The sequence below is a fragment of the Scardinius erythrophthalmus genome (assembly GCF_964197995.2).
Source record: "Scardinius erythrophthalmus genome assembly, chromosome: 3".
Classification (NCBI taxonomy): Eukaryota; Metazoa; Chordata; class Actinopteri; order Cypriniformes; family Leuciscidae; genus Scardinius; species Scardinius erythrophthalmus.
The window spans coordinates 37,350,353-37,376,211 of record NC_138223.1 but is presented as its reverse complement, the minus strand read 5'-3'; the positions used below and the strand labels follow the sequence as shown (position 1 = coordinate 37,376,211).

General features: G+C 38.3%; 1 protein-coding gene across 8 annotated transcripts in view; it reads left to right on the top strand.

Moving 5' to 3' along the window:
- atf7ip (activating transcription factor 7 interacting protein) overlaps positions 1–25,859 on the top strand; it is a 41,755-nt gene continuing 15,896 nt past the window's right edge. Inside the window, exon 1 of one of the 8 annotated variants that reach the window (XM_081362486.1) lies at positions 1–519. Coding sequence is in view for 3 of the 8 variants with exons in the window: in XM_081362481.1 (XP_081218607.1) it covers positions 17,017–17,298 (282 nt within the window). In the remaining 5 variants the exon portion in view is untranslated. Of the gene's footprint in view, positions 520–11,468; positions 12,151–16,302; positions 17,299–18,744; positions 18,972–20,033; positions 20,102–24,694; positions 25,171–25,601; positions 25,677–25,859 lie in introns of those variants that run through there. The other 7 variants (XM_081362489.1, XM_081362485.1, XM_081362481.1 and 4 more) reach the window with 7 other exon arrangements.

The following is a 25,859-nucleotide window of genomic DNA, read 5'->3' as shown; positions in this document are numbered from 1 at the left end:
ATGTCGAACCCAAACAAAATTCATGTGTGGGATGATGAGAACACGATTGAACCAGTGAGAAATCGAGATTCCCATAACAATCTGCTAATGGATTTTAAAACTATACGTAAAATGTACCAACGGACATTTAGATTCAACATTGTGAACACGCGTTTCTGAAAACGTTCGAGAGACGGTAGGAGGAGCTTATTTCGATTCTCACGTTGTCCCGCGAAAAGCATGTTTCCTCCCCCTGTTGTTGTACCGTTGGAGAGGAGAAGAGAGCGCGAATCTCCAAGCAAACTACACACTGTTGAGTTGCTGTCAGCCTGCTCACACTGTAGCCTACAGTCAGTCACCTTGTGCTGCTGCCTGTGTGACTGTATGCGATTCCGTTGCGTGACGATAAAGACGTTACCAACCGAATCCGCGTTTGCTGATGTTCTGTTTTTAAACGTATACAATACGACACACAGACCGTCGTGGTAACGAATTTTTGGAGGTACCGATTGTATGCGCTCCGACTGATCAAAACACTGGGTGAGTTTTCACACTTGGTTCTGCAAAATGAATTGTTTGTCCTGCGTTTTTCTGAGAATATTTGTAACTTAATATACATTTATTTTCATTAATGTATTATTTAGGCTATGTAATTTTTGTTATCTTGAATTTGGGTTGTTTATTTGTAAACTGTTACGTGATTTTACCTGTCACTAATTGCACATCAGGTGTAAACTCATTTAGAAACTCAGTTTAAATAATAATAAAAAAACTCCACACAATTTAGACTATCTGCTATTTATGTTAAATTTATAAAGTGAAATTTGAGTGAGTATCTTTTTTGTTTTGTTTCCCTAAGTGATTAACTACAATTTGATTTCTTCTAAACCTGGAAAAATTACTTGTATACCAAAAGATATAAAAGCTGCACATGTATATACCATTTAATGTTTTTATGTTGGCTGACTGATATTAGTGTGAATGTAGCATTGTTTGCAGAAGTTTTGTGTTACTGATGTCATTGTAGAAAAATATTCATTTTTGTCAGCCATGATAATTTATTCTCTGAGAGAAAGTGTCCAATAAGTAGTATTTGGATGGTCATGTGATCTTAATATATCAGCCCCCCTGAGGTGACCCTCTCCATGTAAAGTAAAAAAAGCTGCAATTAGGCTGTGTGTCCACCAATGCATTTTTTCGTGAGGCTAGCACATTTTTCCAATTGTTTTCAATGGGAGCTCCGCGTTTTTAAAATGCCAACAGCGTGATGAGGCACTTAGGCCGTGTGTCCACTAAAGCGTTTTTTAGCCTACGTTTAGCCTGGAACTTTTAGTCTGAAAACGCTAGGCGCTCTGCTGAAAACGCCTAGCTATGGGCTCTTGAGAGCGTTTTGGCAGCGCAGCATTTTTTTTAGTTGAGACGTTTGCTTGTTATGATACGGAATATTCACGAAAGTGTTACTAATATCTCATTTCACACATATTTTGTTTCTGTGTTGATTCTATATTAAAATGTCGATACAATCGAATGTAATACATTTTCTCTGGCTCTTGTTTTAAATTATTTTGTTCCATTAGCCTAAATTATGCTTGTTGTTGTCATCTGTTGATGTTGTACAAGCAGAATGTGGCGGTTGGTCGTTGTGGTATTAGTCCCGCCCCTCCTCCACTGTGATTGGACAGCTGGGTAAAAAGTTTTACCCAAAGTTGAACATTCTTCTAGGTCCAACTAGATTCTAGGTTCTAGATTCTAGGTCCAACTCTGCCCAGCAAACTGTCGAACTGCTCCCTACTGTGCCGAAAGTACACCTGGAACTGGTTGCTGTGGAAACGGAGCTCCTTTGCAAGCCTGAATTCCCCAAACTGTTCTCTGGATCTGAGGGTTTCATGCACCCACAACCTCTTCTTCCTTGCTACTCTTTCTTTTCATTAGCAGGACTTGTGCTATCGCTCGCTTCTTAGCACGGGACAGATACATAGTTTGCTGCTGACCGAAAGGAGGAACAACAATCAAAATAACTAGACGTATAGAACTCCCGCGAAAAGTAGCGCAAATCGCTTTGTATCTGAAGGGCTACACTGAACCGCAGAAAAACGCGGCGCTCCCATTAAAAACAATTGGAAAAATACGGCAGCCGCGTGAAAAAACGGTTGGACAGAGGGCCTTCGCGTCTATTTCACGATGAAAGTGTTTCATCGTGAAAAAAAAAAAAAAGTGAGTGTTTTACTGGCCACCGAGAGAGAACGCAGCATTCATCGCTGTCACCTTTTACCCAGCCGTCCAATCAGAGTGGAGGAGGGACAGGACAAATACCACACCGACCAACCGCCACATCCTGCTTGTACAACGGCAACAGATGACAAGAAGCATAATAATGGAACAAAATAATTTAAAACAAAAGCAAATACTTTACATTGTATTGACATTTTCATATAGAAACAACACAGAAACAGGATGTCTGGGAAATAGATACTACTAACACTTCCACGGCTGTTTCAGTGCAAGAAAAGCGTCTCGACCGAAAAGAAAAAGGTGTGCTGCTGAAGTGCTCTCAAGCACCAACAGCTAGGCGTTTGCAGCAGAGCGCCTGGCGTCTTCAGCTGGTTAAAAATGCTTTGGTGGACACACGGTTTTATATTTAGGTTTTTATACAACATTTAAGTTTTTTTTGCCACTAGTATTGCGACAAAAGGGTTTAAAAATTGTTTTCAAACAGGTTTTCCTCCACACATGCCTGCCATTGGTCATCAAACAGATAGCCCCACCTCAAACTTATGCCATTGGTTGAGCCAGTGCTATGTGAGGCTGGTTGGTATTCTCAAAACAACAATGCTTTTAGTGCCACAGTGCTTCCCTATATCCACCTTATTACTATTACAATAGTAAGCTATTTTCTGTGAATGTGCAAGACTTACGATTCATTAGCCACTATAGGTAAATAACTAGAAGAATAACAAACTATTTGCAATACAATGTTTAATGTGTACTTTGATTCTCTTGTTCTTTAAAAAAAAAAAAATCCTGATATGTCAATTTAGTTTGGAGGTTGGAGTGGGATTACCTCTTTGACTCAACAGTGGAAGCCCTTTTGGAAATTAGCAATATTTTTCCAATACCATTAGGCCTGTGTGTTTGTGGTGCAAAAATGACACATGTCCTAAAATGAATCTGAATGGTTAAGGATCCACTGAAATGTTATTTTGAGTAACGGATCTCGCAATTTGCTAAGTACTGCACTTCATAATTGTTTTATTTCGCTTGCAGTCATTAAGTCTAATTATACCATGGTCTGTCTGAATACTCAATTCTGATTGGCTGGACGGTATACAATAAAACTGTTTAATGCACAGGTAGTTCCAAGTCATTTTAATCACTGTTCTATATTAATGCACTGTGTTCATTGAAGCACACACACACACATAGATCTTGCTGCGCACACACAGAAACATTCAGGAGCACAGAAACTTATCAACGCGGCCCCACAACATTTATTAATAAAAAAGCTTAGCTTCTGAATCGCTACATTATATTTTCTAGCAACGGTCAAATATTGCGCTGAAAGCATCAATATCAGCTTTAAGTTGTCAATGTTGGCAAATGACCATGGTAAGGGAAGATAATCCATAGCTAGCTATGCATTAAATTATTTAAATGCACTTTGTGGAGGCAACCATCGTTTAATGCAGTTAGTCCCGGATTTTCCCTTACATATAACATTGCTGGGTATAACAGGTTGCATGTTTCATATCATTATAGAAAAGCTCAAACAGAAGAAAATGATGCCAACAATGCCAAGATCATAGGGAATGCACGAACTGATACAAAATGAATACCATGAATGCAGTGTACCTCACTAAAAACATTTGCCAATTTAGGTCAGAGGCCTTTAGATTACATACAAAAATGGTAATTCCGGAATGTTTTATATCGAAACAATACTATTGACAAAAAGTTTCTGTACAAAAGAGGCTTGTTAAATATGATCAACAAATGGTGTCCCTTCTTTATTTTAAACACCCATATGCTAATTGTTTTATGAACATGACCTTTACAGATGCTTCTTTTGAAACCACAAGTATTTAATGGGAGAATCACAAACCTGTGCCTCAGATTTGTTTACTATAATGATTCAGATTGATCACGACTACTGCTTTGACCCAATTCAAACTTGCTGCATTTATAGATGACATCTGGGTGGGAAGGGAACATATTGTCAGTAAATAAAGTCAATGTATTCTTCTTTTTTTGCACTAATTAGTTTGTCCACAAGTTGCCCATGGTTGTTGTTTTACAGTATGATTTTGTGAAGGTTTTTTTAGAGAGAAAGTGCAGACACTTAATTGTTTTTTTTTTACTTTCTATTCAACTGCCTGTGTTCACGCATGCTATAAAATGGAGTATTCTTTGAAAGGCTTTGTGTTTGTATTGTACGTGTAAAAGAACCGTGGACTGACCACTAACTTATAAAGTGATTTGGGTCACTTGAATCATTAATGCCAGTTCAACTGATTCATTGCAAAGTTGATTTGTTTAGATATTTGTGCCTAGTAGACTGCGGGTTTTGGAAGCCGGTGACAAACTTTGTCTCACTAGTAACAGTACATTACTGGGCTGGGAACGGTGTGTGGACTAGAAGACGGTAGAATGGTCTGCTGAGTCATGTTACCAGGGATTGGAGCTGACGGAAGTGAATTCATCTTGTCAGATTGGAACAGATCCATTAGCTATAAAAGATTTTAGGCAAAACTTTGCTAATTATCAACAATTGTTGGTGTCAATCATTCTCTTTGTGCTGCCTTGCCCAATAACAAAGATGGTCCAGGCCTAGTTGAAGGTGCATTCACTTGAGTTTAGAACCCTGAACATGAGCCCTGCGGAGCAACATTGAGATACAGTTGTGCAATCAAGTCGAGCTATTGATTCACCACCAGGGAATAAAGGCGTTTTCACACCTGGCTCGTTTGGAGTTTGTTTCGGAACCTGGTGCGTTTTCTCCCTTAGTTCAGTTCGTTTAGGCATATCAACACGGCAATCGTGCTCAGATCCGCACCAAAGCAATTGCCCCGAGATCGCCAGGTCTTGGTCTGATTGAAAATGAACTCTGGGGCTGATCCTCTTCATCTTGAAGTGGTTGCGTGTCACGATAGCTACAGATAAAGGCAATAAGCTCTTGTCAATCTTATCAAAAACTTGTCAATCTTTCTTGATGGATGATGCAGAGAAAACTCTAACCATTAAGAGGACAGTTTTTCTCACACATGACTTGCATAAACACTTTTGGTACGCTTTGAAATGTTGCCTTGTGAAAGCGAACCGAACCAAGAAGAAAATGCAACATTGTAACAAATTAAGTCCCTGTTTTGGAACAAAGCAAACATTCTACAGATCAGAAAACAATGGCTGTTGGGACGCAAGAATCAATCGTTTCATCTCGTATAGTGTGTCATTGTGAACGAAAACCGACGCTGTGTCTGCGACACTTAACGTCGGAAAGATTAGCATGTTTAATCATTTTTTCGGTCCTCCATGCTGGGTTCTGCCACATCAGTGACATTGACCAATAGGAGCACAGAAGCTATTCCGTACACAGCTTTTAAACATGGCGAAATGAAAGACAGACGATGGTATTGGTGCTGCTAGGTGGAATTATGCAATAGAGGAAAGGTTCCTGGAGCTATAACAACAATACTCCTACCTATATTACCCCTTTTCCACCAACAAGAACCGGGTGCTGGTCCAGAGCCAGAGCCAAAGCTGGTTCAGAGTTGGTTCGACTGACGAGCTTACTAAGAACTGGTTTGCCTTTCCACCGGCTAGAGAGCCACAACAGAGCCAGATCTTACGTCACTGTATACGTCTCATGTTGCCCAGCAACCGCTAGTGCGGTAGCGCCAAACACAAACACGCCAGGCTTGTTCGAGATGCATCAGCTTCTCGCAGATCGATCGCCGCATGACATCAAAGCACTGCGATAGCGATCTAAAAGTCGTATGCTCTCCAAACACTCCCGCAGCTCCGATCGGTCCTCGCCGCTCCGATGCATGTCGAACAAGCCATCAACAATAACGGACGTTGCAATACTATGGATGCTCATGGGTTTGCAAAAATACATCGGAATCCAACGCGTTTGTGCAGCTCGCCGTAACTTACATAGACGGATATTATAATCGAGCTGCTATTAGCTCGACTAGCTGCTATTTAAAAATGGCGGTCACAAGTTTCTATTCGTCTTGTTGGTCACGGTAACCCCGCCCCCAGCCCCTGACGCAAGCGGTTCTTACTTGGCTCCGTTCTAGACCTTGCAATGATTTGGTGCTACTTAAGAACCGGTTTTACTGGTTCGGAGCTGGTGCTTTGGCGGTGGAAAAACAAAGAACCGATTTGAAACTAGGCTCTGGCTCCGAACCAGCACCAGCTCTGCCTTGGTGGAAAAGGGGTATGTGATGTTTCCTGGAGGGACTACCACGGCAGAGTGAAAAAAGATAAATGCTGTTGAATGATTGCATAGGCAACTCGGTGAGTACTGGAATTAGCATTAGGCTAGTACAACCATTGTTTGTTTACGCTCTTGTGAAAGTCAGTCACTAGTTCCACCTTCTCGATGACATCCCCGCACGTTGTTAAAATGGCTAGAGAAGATTGGTTGGAAAGCATCATGTAGTCTGACATGTTGCTTGTCCATGTCACGACAAGAATTTAAGGGGCAAAATTGCATAATCTGACAGTGACTCTCGTAACAGAAAAAAACATTGTGTAGTCTGAAAGTCGCATACAATACTTACATACTTTGCCATACACACTTATGAATGTAATCCGTTATTATATTCACCTTGTTGTCATTGTCATGTGTCCAACTACCGTCAGTTGTCACTTCACTGCCATTCACAAATCCTGTTATGTAGCTTCATGGGATAGTAAAGTTCTGATTGGATGCGCACTTCAGATATTTTACGAATTCTGTGAATTCGGACATAATACTTGTTCACATACTGTTTTCCCCCTACTATGTAGTAGGGAAGTATGTGATTTTGGATTCAAGTTATTGACAGCCATTGAAAATATTCAGAATGCTTGATCTTGTAATAACATCTGCATCTTGTGGACGTCATGTGCCACCAAGTAGCAGTGGCTGAGTTGTCCTACTTCCCCTGTCTGTGTACTCATTCCACAGTTTTAAGTTGCTTTCATCTTATAACAGTAAAGCAATATATTATTTTTCTACTCTGGGGTAATAGTCTGTTCTTTTAATACATTATTAAACTACGCAAGTTTTTTTTGTTTTGTTCCACCCCTAAAGATCTCTTAAATGGTACAGCCCTATCTGTCAGTAATTTTCCACTCACCCATTGACATTCACTGTGGGGGAGGGGAACGGCTGTGCTTGCTTGAATCACAGAGTAGCTGTGCTGTTGTATTATGCGTTTCTCGGTGTGTTTTCCACTTCTTTGCCATGTGATAGTCGTAGACAAATAGTTTGTTCACTGACGTCAGGTCTGAGTGTACTTTATTAAAGTGCAATTACAGATGCAAGCTTTGCAGTGGCAAGTACAACGTGTTTAACTTGCGTTGCCATGAGTACATGGTTCAGTTTTCTTTTCCCTTTTAAGCTCTGGGTGCTGTTATATCACAGGTCGTGGTTGTACAATATATTGAGATGTTTTATTTCTTCCTTTTTTAAATAATCTTATCAAAACAAACTCAAAAAGGAAAAGAGAGAGCTTCTCATTTCCTGAGTAAAGAAAATAGGACAGAACTGTGTGAAACGCTGATTTCATGTCGCTAGCTATTAGTGCCACATGAATGTTGTGTTTTTTATTTGTACATCAGTCAAACTACATAAACTAGCCTATTTCATGCAGCGATTAAACAAATTGAAGAGGTTTCATGATTATTAATGCGGTTGTCGATTATTAATGGTCAATTCGAAAAAGGTTTTAAAGTTTGGTCTTTTAAAAGTTTAAAGTTTAAAAATGTGTAGGCTATGTCTTAAAAGACAGAAATTTTCCCTTCAAAATAAATATTTGATAAAAAATAGGGTAAGGGAATGGAAGGAGAAGGAGAGCTGCTCACATCCTGAGTGTAGAGAACAGGACAGAACTGGTTGAAACCGGTTGTGTTTGCACAGCTTTACTTCCTGAATGTACAGCGGCACTGTGAACAACAATGATTTCAGGTCACTAGCTATTAGTGCCGTAATGATAACGTGATATTAATAGTACAAATTTTAAGCGATAAAACTATTTTGTGTTTTAGGAGATTTTACGATTTTTAATGATGTATCGTTTAGTGACTGATTAGTTTAAGAAATGTTTTACATTTTTAAGGTAATAGAAGAACATATAATGAAATAACAACATACCAACAAAGACAGGAGATAAATTTTGAATTAGTGTAAATCACCTGATCTAATTTTTCAGCTTCTCGAGGTAGCTGATGAAGATTAATTTTACATTGATTGTTTTGCAGTAGGCTATACCATGAGCCTCTGTAACCAGAATAGTTGTTTGTGCTGTTGGTCTCATATCAAGAACGCATGATTTACTATTTTTATCTTCAACATACACTAATCGTACTAATCGATAATTGTGGTATATGATCATGCATGTTATAGATCAGGGTGAATTTAGCTTTAGAGTGGCCACACATTAGTCACATTTAGGAATTTAAATTTGTCATTTAATCATTCCTAAATTGTATCACAGGAGGGTGAGTACATGATGGCAAGTTTCCTTTTTGGGTGAACTATGTTTCTTTCAACCAGGCTATGTGCTAACAACCAATTTAAGAGCCCATTTACAGTAATTTAAGGTAGCTAACAGTCTGGTCAGCTTTTTAAATGAAAATGTTAGTGTTTTGACACATTCAAACTCATGCTTCCAATTTTTTTGGAATAGTGCTGTGAGGGGAATTATGCTTGTTCATCTGTGTTGCTGCACATCTGTAAGTCTGTGTGCATTTGATGCGCTTTTTGTGAACCCACTACACACACATTATGGCACTGAACTGACAGCATGAATCCAATACTGGCCCATAGGGTAGGTAGGTGACAAACTCGTCAATGTATCATCTTTTGTTTAAATTCCATATAATAAGTGTAAAAATGTACTGCTCATACTATGTAGGCTAGTAGCAGGCCCAACACCAAATATTGACTTCATTATACAAGCCATTATATAATATTGGTATCTCAATATTAAATCAAGACCATACTAACAGACGACAGGTAGAACGCTGAATATGCATGATAGATTTGAACCATGTAACACATTGGCCATTATTAGATTAATGAAATTCAATTATTTGATTCAGTAATGATTCATAATTTAAAAAGTGAAAATTTAGGTGGAAAACTCTATTGCGCTTAAAAAAGTGGCATGATGAAACCATTACCAGGTTATACAACACCTAAAATCCTCTGCTAAGCAAATTGTACAGCCTTGTTTCTGTCACCCTCCCCCACACTTATATATCACGTGTTGGCTCATGATTGAGTCCTCCTGGCTTGCTTAATTAAAATGGCGTATACATAAACATTGTTACAAGATTAGTGCGTCTGTGAATAACAACAGAACTTTGACAAAACTGATTCAAAATGCTGCAGCTTTTTGTTCTCATTAACCATGACATGTGGTGTGGACACTCCCCTATGCACAACCACATAATGGTATAGTCCACCCTTGCCTCTGGTTTTTCCACTTCATCTCTTTTTTTTTTTTTTAGGGGTGCCTTTTACTATTCATATATTTAACAACCAACGAGCTTTTTGCAATTGTAAATTTAGTCGTAACTAAAGGTTTTGTGTGGGAACAGGTTTATTTTCTCTACAAAGTGTTATTTTATCTTTGTATAATCTGCTCGCACCATTTATTGAAGGTTGCTGACCTAATTAAGCCCTGGTTTGATATGAATTTATTTAATCGTACTTAATGTTTCTCTACAGTATTGATTGACAGAGTAATGACTTTGTACTTGAGCGCTGTGCCTTGGGTACTCAGCTACTTTCCAATGCTCATCTGCATATTTGCATTCCTGTGACCTTTGCATCGTTAGCGCTATGCTATGCTAGTTAAACTACAGGAATTATGAAGCAGTGTCATATAGCTCTACTGTCATTTATACTGATAGCATTTGTGGACCAAATGGGTTGGCTTTTGGCAATCTGTTTTTCCAACCAGGTTATGTGCTAACAACCAATTTAAGAGCCCATTTACAATAATTGAAGGACTTGTCAGCTTTTTAAACCAGCAGCGTACAATGAAAACGTTAATGTTTTGACACATTCAATCTCATGCTTCCAAAAAAAATATTAATAGTGCTGTGAGGGGAATAATGCCTGTTTGTCTGTGCTGCTGCACATCTGTAAGTCTGTGTGCATTTGATGTGGTTTTTGTGAACCCACTACACACACATTATGGCAGTGAACTGACAGCATGAATCCAATACTGGCCCATAGGGTAGGTAGGTGACAAACTCGTCAACTGCGCCAATGTAACTTTTTTTTTTTTTTTTGTGCCACCAGTGGCACCGAATGGAATTGCAAAATAATGACAAAACGGCTTTGCCAAAAACTTTTACCACCCTTCCTGCCCTACTCCCTGTCATTATTTGTGCAAACAGGTAATCTTGCCCCTAACATGCCATATATTTAGCTGAAAGTGTATTTTTCAATATATAAAAATCCAATTTGTGACTTAAGTATAATCTATACCTTTGTCTCTTGAGTCCAGTTTTCAATATGCACATTAATTGCATGCAATGTTTCTGTGCTTCGATATTGGCAGTAAACCTATAACCATGCATGGAACCAAATCATGATTTATTATTGTACTTTTTTTTTTTTCTCATTCATTGTTATTGATGGTTTTGTTTTAATATCTAGTAGGCAGTTTCTAGAAAGTGGAGGTTTCTTTTCTCTCGCACTCTGTCCTCTGAGAAGATATCAGATTCCTGTTTCTTTGCCTACTTTCTGTCTTAATGCTAGGTGTAAATTAGATCCTAGTATAAAAATAAGCATAACTACTCTACGAAAATTAGGGCTAAACTGTCAGCTCTTCATGTCTCATTCTCATTTTATCATCAATCCCAGGACTTGATTATTTATTTTGCGACAATGACCGTTTGATTGTACAAACAGGATGCTTTCCAGCTTTCGTCAATAAAGCTTTTTTCACTTTCAGGTGTTATCATACAACTTTAAGTTACTCGTTACATAAGCACTAAATGGACACAAATGTTACACAATCTCTCTTCACAGTCATATCATTACTTGGCTATTGTCTGTTCTGCCGGAACTACAGGAGAAGGTAAGGGAGTAGGATACTGTTTTTACCATTCTCAATCAATGAAAACTAAACGACTGTGCGTTTAATGCTGTTTCCTGCGCCTGGCTTCCTCTGCCGATACAAGATAGAGTGTCTCCCCCTCTCAGTTTTTATAATGGTATGGTCCGTACTCTCCAGTAATTTTCCATTGCCTGCTCTGCCTGCTACTTGGTAGCAAGAGGGTGGAGCTACACTGCAGTGTGACTGTGTCTCCAGAACTAGTTTCAGGTAGTTTGATATTTTGCGTAGACTTATTACGCTATTTTAAACAGTTCTCTGTTTAAACTTTTTTTTTTTTCAGAGTATGTCCAGTTTAAACCCTCGTTTAAAGGGTTCATGTCTTGAGGAATCAAATTTACATTGATATTTTGGCATAAGGGGTCATTGTACACAGTGAAATTACAGAACCTCAAGACTTGCTTGTGGTCCAAATAGAGCATCTAATTATTTCACTCTGCAGTAACGACTTGTTTTAGAGAGGTCACATTGTGATGTCAGGATGTGGTGTTCATTTGAATGACCCCACCCCTGCAACAAGCGTAATAGTCTTGGTGAATTGATAAAGAGAGCAGTTGAGGTAATCCATCACTGATAGGGCAGCAATTGGTAATGTATTTTGCTTTTTCCCCAGACATTGCGGTGTTCCTGGTTGTAGAAAAACTGCATCTTTGCATTCCAAAGTTAGGAATTTTTACGATGTGCCTGATTGTGTAAATGTGGCATTATTTGTTTGTTTGGCACATTTTACCATTGATTTGTTTGTAAAAAACACACAATATGTGGCAGGATTTGCAAAGTTACTTTCATTGAAAGATAGGACAGTACTATAATGAACCTGACTGTGATGACGGTAAGTAAACAATTTAATTCTAATGTATTGGTATGTTAATATTTGTTTGAAAAGCAGGATGTATTGCAATGCAAAGCATGTGTTATGTGTAATGCTTGGCTGATTATCACCTAAGTGCATAAACGGAGACCTGGAGGCAGATTTATAAACTCTTAACGTTTGTAGCTAGTGTTAAGGTCCGTTCACACCAAGAACAATAACTATAAAGACAACTATATTAGCGTCCACACCAGCGGACGATATAGTTTTGTTTATTCTAAGTGCGTGCTTGTCTGTCACTTTAAATGCCCAAGCTCGTTACAGCAGGATGGATTCCGATTGGCTGTCGATGTTTTTATTGTTCATCAGCTGGATAAAATCATTCTGAAAGTGATTCCAACAATTTCGTTTCTCTGTGCCATTATCGTTAAAGCTGTGGTGTGAACTCTGCTATTTTTTGATATTGAGAACGATTTTTAGAGCTATATCTTCATTGTTATCTTTATAGTTATCGTCCTTGGTGTGAACGGGCCTTAAGTCTGTATTATTTTCAGGGTTGGCAGCTTTTTAGATGGTATAGCCGATAATTTATAGCCTTTTATGTCTTTTGTAGACTTGGTGCCAATAATGCACGTAATCGAGGAGACATTGATAATTTCCTTTGCAAAGATTTTAGCCAATTACAATCATGGATTTTTACATTTTAGTCTTTACGCACAAGTGGCCCAAAAATGAAACAATCAGTTGAAGGGTCAGAAGGAGTAGAAAGTTTAGACAATTTTTTCAATAAACAAAGTGAACCCTTACTTGCTCAGCAAGGTTCTCTTCAAACTATCTACGATTACATGGACTCCTTTTGTTTCAGTTGGAATGAAATAATTCAAGAGTGATGAATTCGAACACAGTGTTTACATGCTAAATACAGTCATCGGGATGATGTGCGTTTTTATGTCTCAAGCTTCAAATTGGAACTGATATTCTGAGTTGTGCAATGTGCACACTGCATGAATATACAGAGGCACAGATGATGAGTGGAAAGAGAATTTTAGATTGCTATGCTGTATTACTACACTGCTACTGTTGCTCTATCATAACAGTTTTAGCCTCATAGAGAAGAATGGCCATAGTAGTCATTTAATAATGTCTGCTTTAGTGCCCTCAGTGGCAACACTGAGAATGCAATGCATATTTGCGCAACAACATTTTTGGTACAACAACTCTCTAAATGCAGTTTGCGTAGCTGTAAGTTGCACCTTAATTCAATCTTTTATGATTGTGTATATTTGCACTGTACTTCTGTTCTTATTTCGGTGAGCTTCACATTGAATTGCTGTCAGAATGAAGCTTTGCAATGCATGACGGGAAATGACAGGCAGCTGTTGAAACTGTCATACTGTTTTCATTCTTAATTAGTAAGCAAGATTTTAGCAACAATAGTCATTACATTTTTCAGAGGATGCAAAAAACAAAAACAATCAGATTAGGTTGTGGGATGAACCTGCTTGAACGTTTGCTTTGGACATGCTGTGACCTGTCTTGAATTTGTATAACCTTGATGATGGAACGGTGTTAAAAGATAACTAGGCTGTTTTATAAGAAACATGCTAGATTAGGCTATTTCAACCTGTAGACTAAAATTAGACAACATTTGGGATCATGATACTTTTTATGTTTATTTCTTCTCAATTTACTGAAACACTGCAATTTCAACTGTTTTCTTTGTCATCAGCCGAGCTGGTGGCCATTTTGTGTTATTGCAATGCAGAGTATGAAATGGCAGAATGGGGGAGGGGCTCTTAAAGAGACCTTGCTGGAGTCTGGCTCTCAGTGGTAGCTGTAGTGTGCATGCTTCACTGCTGTTGTGTCTGTTAGTTTCTGGCCATTCTAGAAGGAGTTTAAGCTGTAGTGCAAGAACATTTTTCCATTTCATGCACCTGTTTGACAATTTTGTGAGTTTTGTAATGCACAAGTGGCCCAAAATGGAATATTCAGTCAGAGAAGTAGTGGAAAAGGTAGGTTTAGACCCCCCTAAAAATAATAATATCTGAAACGCTTCCAATAATCATTTTCCGCAGAATAGATACGATACCAGCTGCGCTTTCTCACTCACTCATCTCTCCGACAGCAAGTTGACACACAAACCTGCCTCCCCTCACTCATATAATTTGCTCCGAATGAATATTGTTGGTGTTACCGACTTGAATTTCGGTGTGGGATTGCGCATATTGCAGATCATTTGACCCATACCCACAGATTTTGTGCTCACACACAAAGTGCGCGCACATAAAGCCACCTCAGTACTAAATTGAATTATTTATTTTATATGCTTATAAAAACAGTCAAATATACACAAAATAATGTCAAAATGCCAGTCTTGGCAAGTTTTCACGTAAACAGTGTTAGCCTATGTTTTAAAAGAATGTGAACAGTTGAGAAAGAAAACGCATGTGTAACAGTATAATGGATCCGTGCGTCAGGTCTTAAAGTGACAGAAGCCTAATATACCTGCTGCCAAATTATGAGATAATATTAATATATATGGAAGTTTTTCCCCATGTATCAATTGTCAAAATTGTGGCCAGTGAAAATGGTGAGTGGCTAGTAACTTTGGAAAACCACTAGCCATAGTGGAAGGAGAATTTTAGATTGACACGATAAACATTTAGGCTATATTCAAGAAAATCACCAGTTCGTTCCTTGCGACATTACATCATTGCACGTGCGCAGAACATTCCAGTTTTGGTTTTTAATCTGATCAAGTGTTTACATGTCCTGTTCAAAGGAGAAAAGTTTTAAACCATTAGGCCAATAATTCATTCCCATTGACGTGGTTACATGTGACTTTTTATTCAGACTATGATACTAGTCTGATTTCAATTGAAGTATTAGGGTCCATGTAAACGCAGCCACTGTTGCTCTAACATTACGGTATTAGCCTCAGGGAAGAATGGCTATAGATGTTAAACACTAATGTCTGCTTTTGTGCCCTCAGTGGCAACACTTCAATGCAATGCATTTTAGGTACGCAACAACAACTCTCGAAGTGCAGTTTGCGTAGCTGTAAGTTGCACCTTAATTCAGTCTTTTATGATTGTGTATATTTGCGCTGTACTTCTGTTCTTATTTCGGTGAGCTTCACGTTGAATCTCGTTCTCAGAATGAAGCTTTGCAATGCATGATGGGAAATGAGAAGGCTGTTGGAACTGTCATGCTGTTTTCATTCTTAATTAGTAAGCAAGATTTCAGCAACAACAGTACACGTTCTTCAGAGGAGGAAGAAGCAAAAACAACAATCAGATTAGGTTGTAGGATGAACCTTGAATGTTGGACATGCTGTGCCCTGTTTTGAGGTTGTATAACATTGACGATGGAACGGTAAAAGATAACAATTTTGAAAAAGACAAATAAGACCATGGGTGACCTTGACCTGGGGATAAAAAAAAAACAGGCTTGATTATTTCAGTCTGTAGACTAAATTAGACAACTTTTGAGATCAAGACACTTTTATGTTTGTTTCTTCTCACTTAATTTACAGAAACACTGCGATTGCAGCTGTTTTCTTTGTCATCAGCCGAGCTGGTGGCCATTTTGTGTTATTGCAGTGCAGAGAATGAAATGGCAGAATGGGGGAAGGGCTCTTAAAGAGACCTTGCTGGAGTCTGGCTCTCAGTGGTAGCTGTAGGGTGCATGCTTCACTGCTGTTCATGCCGTTTTTGAGAATTTTAAGCACTAGTGCATGAAAAATGTTCCATTTCCTGCACCTGTTCGACAATTTTGTGGGTTTTGAAAGTAATAACATTTTATGGCTCAGAATGAATTATTCTACAATTGTAAAATTTTACTATTGAATTGTAATCTGGTAGATCAGATGGCTTTTAGAAACCTTCAACTTCTGGCCGATACATGAGAGTTCTAGAACCACCAATAACTGAAGTAGTCTCAACTGGTTTCATCCTGTTTCAGCCGGTTATATCTGTGAATAGGTGGCTGGAAAATGCGTCTGTTTCTATGCAAACTGTTTTTAACTAACAATGCTCTCTGTTTTAATATATCTTGGATTTCATGTTTGTCATGGATTAGATCCTAATGCTTCTGCTCCTCTGAAATTTAGAAAATGGTATATTCCACTCCACTTCCAGACATCTCTGTTTCTACTTAGTCATTTTTGTTCTCAGTCAGGACTGGGGTGGGGTTTAGGTTGTGTTAGCAGCAGTTTGTTTTTGCAGCTATTTCTCTAAGCCATTCTATGAAATTATCCAGTTTAAGGAATCTATTGATTAGTATTTTGGAAATCATTTATGACGGTTGTGAACAATGCAGTTTTATTAAGCAGTAGCAAATATCAAAGGATTGACATTTATATAAATTAATTTAACTTTTATCGAAAGCAACTTAGAGTTCAGAGTAATGTCAATGCGATATTAGCAGTGCTGTACAACCACATTTTAAAAATATACCAGAATGTATACCAGGGCAGTATTAAACATGAAGCTAAAGCTAGTGCAGAGGAATAGAGAGCAACAAATGATGTACTATTTTTCTCTGTAACCTTAAAAACAGAATAATTCTGGCACCAAGCCTGTCAGATACTTATTTAGCAACAGCTTTAAAGGTGTCATATTTCGTTTTACTTTTTCTTTAGTGTGTTAGCCTATGTAGCTGTTTGTGCATGTATAAGATCTGCGGAGTTACAAAGCTCAAAGTCTTAAACCCAAAGAGATATTCTTTGTAAAAGTTAAGGCTCAGCCATGCCTTCCTAAAACGCCTCATTCAAACACGTCCCCACAAATCTACGTCAGTGTGTGGGGGGAGAGTTTCATAACATTGCCCAAATGTATACGCAAAGAAAGAAGGCGTAACTTTTATTCTCGCTGTTTTGTTGCAGCCATGTCATGGAGACGCTGTGTTTTGCGTTGCGAAAGCCAAACTACTATGTTTGGCCTTCCAAAAGAGGACACCATTAGAAATCCGTGGTTAAGCTTTATTTACAACACCGTTCCAGAACAGTACAACCCAAATATTCGACTGTGTGCTGAGCATTTTTCGGAGGACTGTTTCCGGAACCTCGGAGAGTACAAGGCCGGCTGTGCAAAAAGGCTGATTCTAGAACGTGGGGCAATTCCAACTTTTCAAGTACATTCTGGCACTTCTGACTCACAGACCCAGCATGTGAGTATGTTTTCATACTTTGATAATTTGCTACTGACTATTCAAACGTGAGTTTTGAGCAGTATGGAGTAGCGCTTATATGTCGTTTCTACGATAAAAAATGCAGACATGGTTTTATGTTTACATAGTGTTCTCACCCCCGTAGCGCGACGTGTAAAAGGACAGTATATGGCATTATAATCAGTAATTATGTCCCCAATGAAATAAAACCTTACCAATCTGATACATTCTGGTCCAGTCCCGCTGGCAAAGTTGATCGATCAGCTTGGTCATCTGCATTTTCCGGATCAGATTCGGGCTCGAATTGATAGGGTAGTACTGACATTATCACCTGTCATCTTGCTTTGGGAGCTGATGTTCCAAATATGGCAAGGGGCGTGACATTTCCGTCACACGCCAATCACAATGCACTGGATCGCTGACCAATCAGAGCACACCGCGCTTTTCAGAGCTTTGTAAAAATCAACGGGTTTCAGAAAGGCGGGGCATAGAGGAGCAACAATAATGTATGGTATGTGTAAAATAATGACTTTTTTGAAACACATTGCATTAGGCCTAAACCAAATACACAAAATAATGTTCTTTTTAGAACTGCCATATGACCCCTTTAAGATGTGTGCACTTCGTTTTACACCTCAATGATGTGATATACACATTTTTATTAATTGTTGCTCATCATAACTGTCGTTATCGTAGGAATCACTTTCAGAATTATCTTTTTATTTTCAGCTGATGAACGATAAAAACATGGACAGCCAATCAGAATCCAACAGACTTTAAAGTGCTTGAGCATTTAAAGCAGCACATAACTGCAGGCCGCTTATCATAAACAGAATGTTATGGTGTGGATGCTAGTTATCGTTCTTTGTGTGAACAGGGCTTAGTCAGTTGTAGTTGTGTATCAATTCCTTTAAGAAATATCTGATTTTAATTAACCATAAATATAGAAATTACAGAATAACACTTTTTAACATTTATTTAATCAGCAATGTTTTGGTCATGCCGTTCTATGCACTTGTTAAAATGTAAAGTGTGTGTGTGTGTATGCATATTTTTCATACATTCAATTTAGACTGCAAGCTCACTGCTAGGCAAAACAATTCTTTGCTATAGCGCTGTAGATTCAGCAGAGGTGCATTTGTGCTTCTAATTAGCGGTGTAGGAAACACTGTGGATACCTGTTTGAGCTGGGTAAAACATGCATGTGAGCGTTCATCCAGAGAGGCAGCCACAAACATCAAACCATTGGATGTAATGTCCGCTGAATGTTGCATGGAGCACTGCATTGCTAATTTATAAGCATTTGGAAAGAGCTTGATTCAAAATTTCATATTAATCCTTCTTTTGGTCCTGGAGGGTCACTGTCCTGCAGAGTTTAGCTCCAACCCTAATCAAACACACCTGAACAAGCTAATCAAAGTTGCCCATCTCTGTTCTTGGCATTTTGATGCGTAGTCTGACCCTCTGTCAGTGTTAATATTCAGAGTTTGATATTCTAGGGTTCTAGTGGCCCGGATGGAAATGGCGGAGATTATAAATAGCTTGTCGTGCTCTTCCTTACACTACTTCCTTTTAATGGATCTCTCCACATCCCTTTTTTTAAATAATAGTACGATCCGTGCCTATCCTTTCTCCCGCTTTGACTGCGCACATTTTGCAGCAATGGGGGAGGGGTGAGTGTTCTCACTTCCATGAGTTTTATCCCCACTAAAATTTAAGTACTTCTGTTTTTCATCGTGATCTCTACTTGATTTGTTTGTGTTCTTGGAAAAGCTAGTTTGTTCAGTCGCTTGCTCATTTGTGACAAGGTCTTACAGGCTGTTTTGGTCACTGAGGGCAGATTATTGTTTTAGTGTTTTTACAGGATTCAATAGTGATCCAGAGGATGTTAATATTCTTTATTGGTTTAAAATGAACATGTTTTAAAGGAACCTCTGCAAACGTAGTCCAAGCTATGCTTCCCTCCCCCTTCCATCTACTCTTTGTGTGCTCCTAAACGTGCCTGAGTTCTCTCATGACTAATCCTGGGCTAAGCTTGAGAACTGCTGTATTACAGACTCATTTCCACAGTTAATTGTATTTTTGTATTAACACATTTTTTTGCGTCTATATGTGCGCGCTTTCGTTAAAGCTGAGGGGCACTAATGGAGGAGATTGCGACAAACTCGATGCTCATTTGCGGATATGTTGTACCTCTGAGTAAGTGGACCTTAGAATGACAACTAGTTAATGTCTGTTTGGAACTCATGTAGTTGTAAGTAACGTCCAAGTTAAGAGTGTCTCCCCCTCTCGGCCCTTCTAATGGTATGCTCTGTACTCTCCAGTAATTTTCCACTGTCTGCTCTGCTGTGTTACTTTGCAGCAAGAGGGTGGAGCTACACTGCAGTGTGACTGACTCTGCTCTAGAACTAGTTTCAGCTAGTTTAATATGTTGAGACCTAATTTAGGCTATGTTTTTTTTACAGTTCTCGGTTTCAATTCTGTTTCACAGCACATCCACCGCAAAGTTAATTTAGTAAGGAAAAAGTTAAAACCTGAATAATTAAATGAATTAATGTTAAGAGAACAATTGTTTTTTCCCCCTTGTAGTATTAGCACTCATTTTTCAGTGAGAAGTAATTAGTGAAATTACTGATAGAAATGAGTAGAATTAAATTGTAGCACCCCTGTAAAGTCCATGGTACAGCCCTAGCCCTGCCCCTCCCCCACCTCTGCTCAGTTTTACTGCTAGGCTTTTGATCGCACGACGGCTAGTCACGCTTGCAAATTTCTCCTCCAAGCAGAAGGTGGCCTGCATTTGAGGGTAGTACTGTAAGGTCACAGCTCTCTGTCTTCCTGTACTTATTTAATTGTTTGTATTTCCATTAGTGTCTTTTCGTGCATGATTTATAGAACTATGTAAAATATATTAAATCAACTAGGCTAAATGTAATAACGCAGTAAGTGTGGTGCTTGCGATTCACTGCGCATTAGTATAAAAGTGTTTAGTATAAAAAACATTTTTCTGTAGCTGTGCCACATTTATTGACTATGCTAACATACTAAAAGTAGTTGATTGGTTTTCAATCAGTTGATTTTGGCATGCCTTTCAGGTGTACTCAATCCTGCTCCTGGAGATTTTCCTTTCAGCAGAGGTTAAGTTTAACCCTATCTTAGTGCACCTGCTGGTAATTTACAAAATCCTGAGGATCTTGATTAGATTCCTTGTGTGCTTGTTTAGAGGCCGAACTAAACTAGTTTACACACAAGATTGAGCACCCTTGTGTTACAGCTTGAATACTAATAGCTGTAAAGTGGCATGTCACTACAAAGTGCTTGGTCCAATGAAATGTAAACTTGGAAGTAGATTTTAATAAAGTAACATGATATTAAAATAAAAACTCCTTACATGAGCTAAAATGAGCAATTTTTTTAATTGCGCAGTTTTGCATTGTTTTAACTAAGATAAAGCGAGACCAGACCAAACTACAGACCAGAAAAATCAATCCAGCTGGCCTTAGAGAAAAGGTTCAGAACTTACATTATTTAAATTTGAATAATGAATAGTTTTATATCAGTTGGATGGGTAAAAGCGTCTGGAGTAGCTGTGTTGCGTGGCATACATAAAAACGGGGTGTTTGTAAACTAAAGGCATCAGGTGCTTCCAATATAGACGGCTTTTATCAATTAGAATGGGGGTGATTACATTTTGATGTGACATGCCACTTGGATGCGGTGTGGACAACGTGTTAGTACATGCTATTGGCTTTTTCAGCTAACAATATTTCTGAGACGGCATGACCTGCATTTATCTATAAAAAAGAGTATGCAGTTAATGTCCAGAGACATTGCTACTATTCCATAACTGTCACTCGTTGAGTGCAAGGTGACAAGGGCAAGGGACGTCTGCATGGATTGAAGAGAGAACCCTTTAAAAGCGCTCCATTAATACTCCATTGCACAAGTATGAAGCAATGGCACAAGACTGAAGTATGATCAGATATCTCAGAAGAATCACAGGAGTATAACCTGCACCTGATTCATAGTGGAAACCATCTTTGTGATCCTGAGAACAGAAGACCAAGGCTTGAATAACTGAACAGACTATGCCCTCTGTAGTTGTTCGATCTTGATGATGCAGCATGATTAAAAGCTGACCATTTTAAAAACAAAAAAATAAGCTCCTGTGTGGATGAACTGGATGCATCTAGATGCAAGGAACATCAGATGTGAAGATACATGCATGCTAGACACTCCATCAGACAGCCCTGAAACAAAGGCACTTTATTTTAATTTAGTCATTTCTTCCTGTTTAATTTACATGATTTGTGCAGCTGCAGTTGTTTGGCTTGCCAGCAGCCGAGCTGGTGGCCATTTTGTGTTATTGCAGTGCAGAGCTACTAGTATGAAATGGCAGAGCGGGGGAGGGGCTCTTAAAGAGACTTCGTTGTAATTCTGGCTCTCCATGGTAGCTGCACCGTGTATGCGGTTTACTGTTGTTGTGCCGTGTTTGATTTCAGTCTTTCTTGGAGGATTTAGGTTTCAATGCGTGAAATGTTTCATTTCATGCACTTGTATGATCATTTTGTTAGTTTTGGAAAGTAATAATTTATTACACAGAACAAGGAAATTTTAGATCAGTTCATTATTAATTTTTTTTGTAGCTTGATCCGCTAGTTAGTTAGTGTATGTTATCAGGAACAAAGACTGACACATGACCGAGATCTATGACGTACAACCCACAGCTAAGCCAGTCTCAACTGGATTCAGCCGGTTTCTGCCGGTTGTGTCTGTGATTAGCTGGCTGTGCATACAGTAGCATTACAAGAGGAAAGCTGTTTTTTGTTTTGTTTTGTTTTTTGGCTAAAGGGAGTTATTGAATTATTATTTTTGAAGATGTATGCAGGTCATGTTTGTACCCATTTCACCAGAAAACCTCTTTAATAATACTTACATATATATATATATATATATATATATATATATATATATATATATATATATATATAATTTATTTTTTTTGCCATGGATTAGGCTAGCTTCTGTTAATGTTTGTGCTGCCCTACAAATTAGAAAATGGTATATTCCATTTGAGCGTCTATGTTTTTACTTGGGTGTCTTCTCTTCATCCCAGTGAAGATTGGGGGAGGATCTTGGCATATCTTATGTTTTTCATACTAGCAGCGAATAGTTTTAGATTGGTTAAAATGCATTGAAGAATTTCTTCAAAACCTTTTTTTTGTTGTCGTCTTTTGTCTAAAAACTTTTTGTTGTGCACTTGCAAATACCGCAAAATTTATTCATTTTAAAATGTTTTTGTTGAATGGGACATACAATTTTAAATTATATAAATGCAAATGCTGAACAAGGAGCCAAGAATTTTAGAAGTCCCACAATACTGAATTACAAAAATAGATGAGAATAAAGCTATAAATAAATATTAGTCTAAACCAATGCTAAATAATCGAGGCAAATAAATACTAATATTCTCCATAACTGTAAAAATGTGTAGTTCTGGCACTCTTTAGCAAAAGTCTCAGGTCTTCTAAAATGAGATCTCATTTTACACCCTGATTGTAGCCTATACAATCTTGTTGTTCTTTTTGTTTTGACTTAAAACATTGAATTAAATCGTAATCACCTGGCTAATGTACAATACTAGTGAGTGAGTTAGCTGGCATCTACTTCAGTACCAGTAACTAGTACTGAGATGCCTACACAGAACCTGCTATTGTATGTCATGTGAAGTCTTAGTCAATACCACCATTCTCTGTTCATCTTGAGTTGGACATGATGACTAAAATGACAGTAACTGACAGTGAGACAGTGAGTCAGATGCTAATTCGAGTTGAGTCATTAGACTGATTCAACCTGATAACTCAAGGTTTAATTTTTTTATTTTTTTTGATTCATTACAAAGAATCAGCACATAGTTACTTGTTCACAAATTAGACTACAGAGGTATTTTGCTGTGTGCAGCCAGCGAGAACAATGCAGTAAAAATGTTTATTTGGTTTATTCATACTATCAGTATTATTTCGCAGTTCTCCTTGGCTTCTTTCTCATCACGTTCACTTCACACTGTGAACTCACAAGTCACAACTCAGCTCAAGTATAATTTCTCTTGCCGTGGTGCTGTAGATTCAGCAGCAGCGTGTCGTAGTCTCTGATTAGCGGTGCAGACAAATCTGTGGCTACTTATGCAGGGTAAAAGCAGCATGTGGGCCTGCATCCAGATAAATAAAAATAAAATAAAAAAAATGAACCTGAACTTGTATGAACAATGAAAAGCTTGCTGATATGAATTAGCATTTGGGCAGAACATCACTGAGATTTTAAATTAATGCCTCTTGCCATTTGTGAATTCGCACTACTGAAACGGCTATATAGACTCAGAACTTGCTCCTAAAGCTGGCTTTCTGATTATTGAAACTACTGAGGTGACCAACTGACCAGCAGATTGAGTGTGTTCTCTGCATTGAGAGCTAGTGCTACACACGAATCGGAAAATTCCAAGCTGTTGAGATGAAGCTTGGCAGAGCATAAGCCCCCGTTAAATTTATAAGCTACTAGCCTAGATCTGTAAATGCAGAAACACACTATAATTAAATTGTGATTGTATGTTAATTTAGGCAGATTTTAGTAGTACATTCCCTGCCTATTAATTTATACAGTTTTTTTTATCTACATGTTCTGCAAAAGTGGGGGAAGCGAGAGTGTTCTCACGATCATGATTTTTATCCCCCTGAAATTTGACAGCTTTTATTATTTTTATTATATGCTTCTCTTTTTCGCCATGCATAATTTAATCGAAAGCCTGCAGTTGTTTTGTGGAGTTTGGCTTTGCTTGTTCAATCATGGCAATGACTTGCAAACTGTTCTGGTTGCTGAGGACAGTTGTGTTTCTTGCTGTCTTTCAAAGAAATAATAGTTGGGACCTATTAAAGTCTTACTATTTTTCTAGTGTAGAAGTCCACGTTTTAAAGACAACTGCAAACATGGAAGAGTCCAACATGTGCTCCCCTCCCCCTTCCATGAACTCCTTTGTGTGCTCCTTGAGGTGGTGTGACTAGACATGCTTGCGTTCTCCCATGACTAATCATGGGCTACTTTTGAGAACCGCTGTATTACAGATTCATATCCCAAATTATTTAAATGTTTCGATTAAAAAAATTTTGCGTCTGCCTTCATATGCGCTTAAAGTTGGGTCTGATTGGAACACCTCAGTGCTGTTTGGCAGACATAGCAGACTCTCGATAAGTTGGACCTCATATGGAAAAGACCTGTAATAAATGTCTGTTTAGAACTCGAACCGTTGTAACGTCCAAGTTAAGAGTGTCTCCCCCTCTCGGCCCTTCTAATGGTATGCTCTGTACTCTCCAGTAATTTTCCGTTGTCTGCTCTGCTGTGTTACTTTGCAGCAAGAGGGTGGAGCTACACTGCAGTGTGACTGACTCTGCTCTAGAACTAGTTTCAGCTAGTTTGATATGTTGAGACCTAATGTTTGTTTAAAACAATTTTCAGTTTAAATTCTGTTTAACATGTTTAATTCTCTCAACATGTTTTATTTAATTTGGTAAGAAAAATCCAAAAGTATAACCGGAATAAACGTATTGCTAAGAGAACAATCATTTTTATCCCCTTTGCAGTTATGTGGATATATATATAGTACAGCTCATTTCATATCTGTGTCAAATATTGTATATTAGTGTGTTTAATACTTATTGAAATGAATAATGGTAGCACCCCTGTAAAGTCCATGGTACAGCCCTAGCCCTGCCCCTCCCCCACCTCTGCTCAGTTTTACTGCTAGGCTTTTGATCGCACGACGGCTAGTCACGCTTGCAAATTTCTCCTCCAAGCAGAAGGTGGCCTGCATTTGAGGATAGCAGTGTAAGGTCACAGCTCTCTGTCTTCCTGTACTTTTGTAGTTTTGTTTCTTTTTTGTAGAATCCTTGTGGGAATGTGGTTTATTTTACTAGATTGCACAATATATTTACATGTGATTTATCAAAGTTAGACATGTTTTTGCGATATATATTTTTTTTACCGTTAGTTTAAAATGCGGGTATTTAAAAAAAAAAAACATTTTGCTACATAATGCGATATTGATGAGTGTCTAACATGTGCTAAAAATGTATGTTGGTTCTTAACCAGTTTATTTAGGCAGATATTATGTGGTTCAGGGGTACTCAGTCCTGAGATTTTCCTTTCATCTGAATTTAGGTTCAACCCTCGTTTAACTCACCTGTGGTAATTTACAGGTGATCCTGAATTTAGGTTCAACCCTCGTTTAACTCACCTGTGGTAATTTACAGGTGATCCTGAGGAGCATGATTAGCTGGTTCAGGTCCTTTTTTGGAACCAAACACAATCTTGAAAATCAAATCTGCACAGAGGTAAATCCCCAGTAGGATTGAGCACCCTTGTAGTAGAGCTAACATACTTAGGCCTTTTCCTTTAACAGTACTTACCAAATGTATTTAACTAAAATAAATAGATTAACTTAGCCATGCATGTCTAGAGATATTACTGCTATTCTATAACTCTGACTTGTCAAGTACAATGTGTTGAAGATGAGG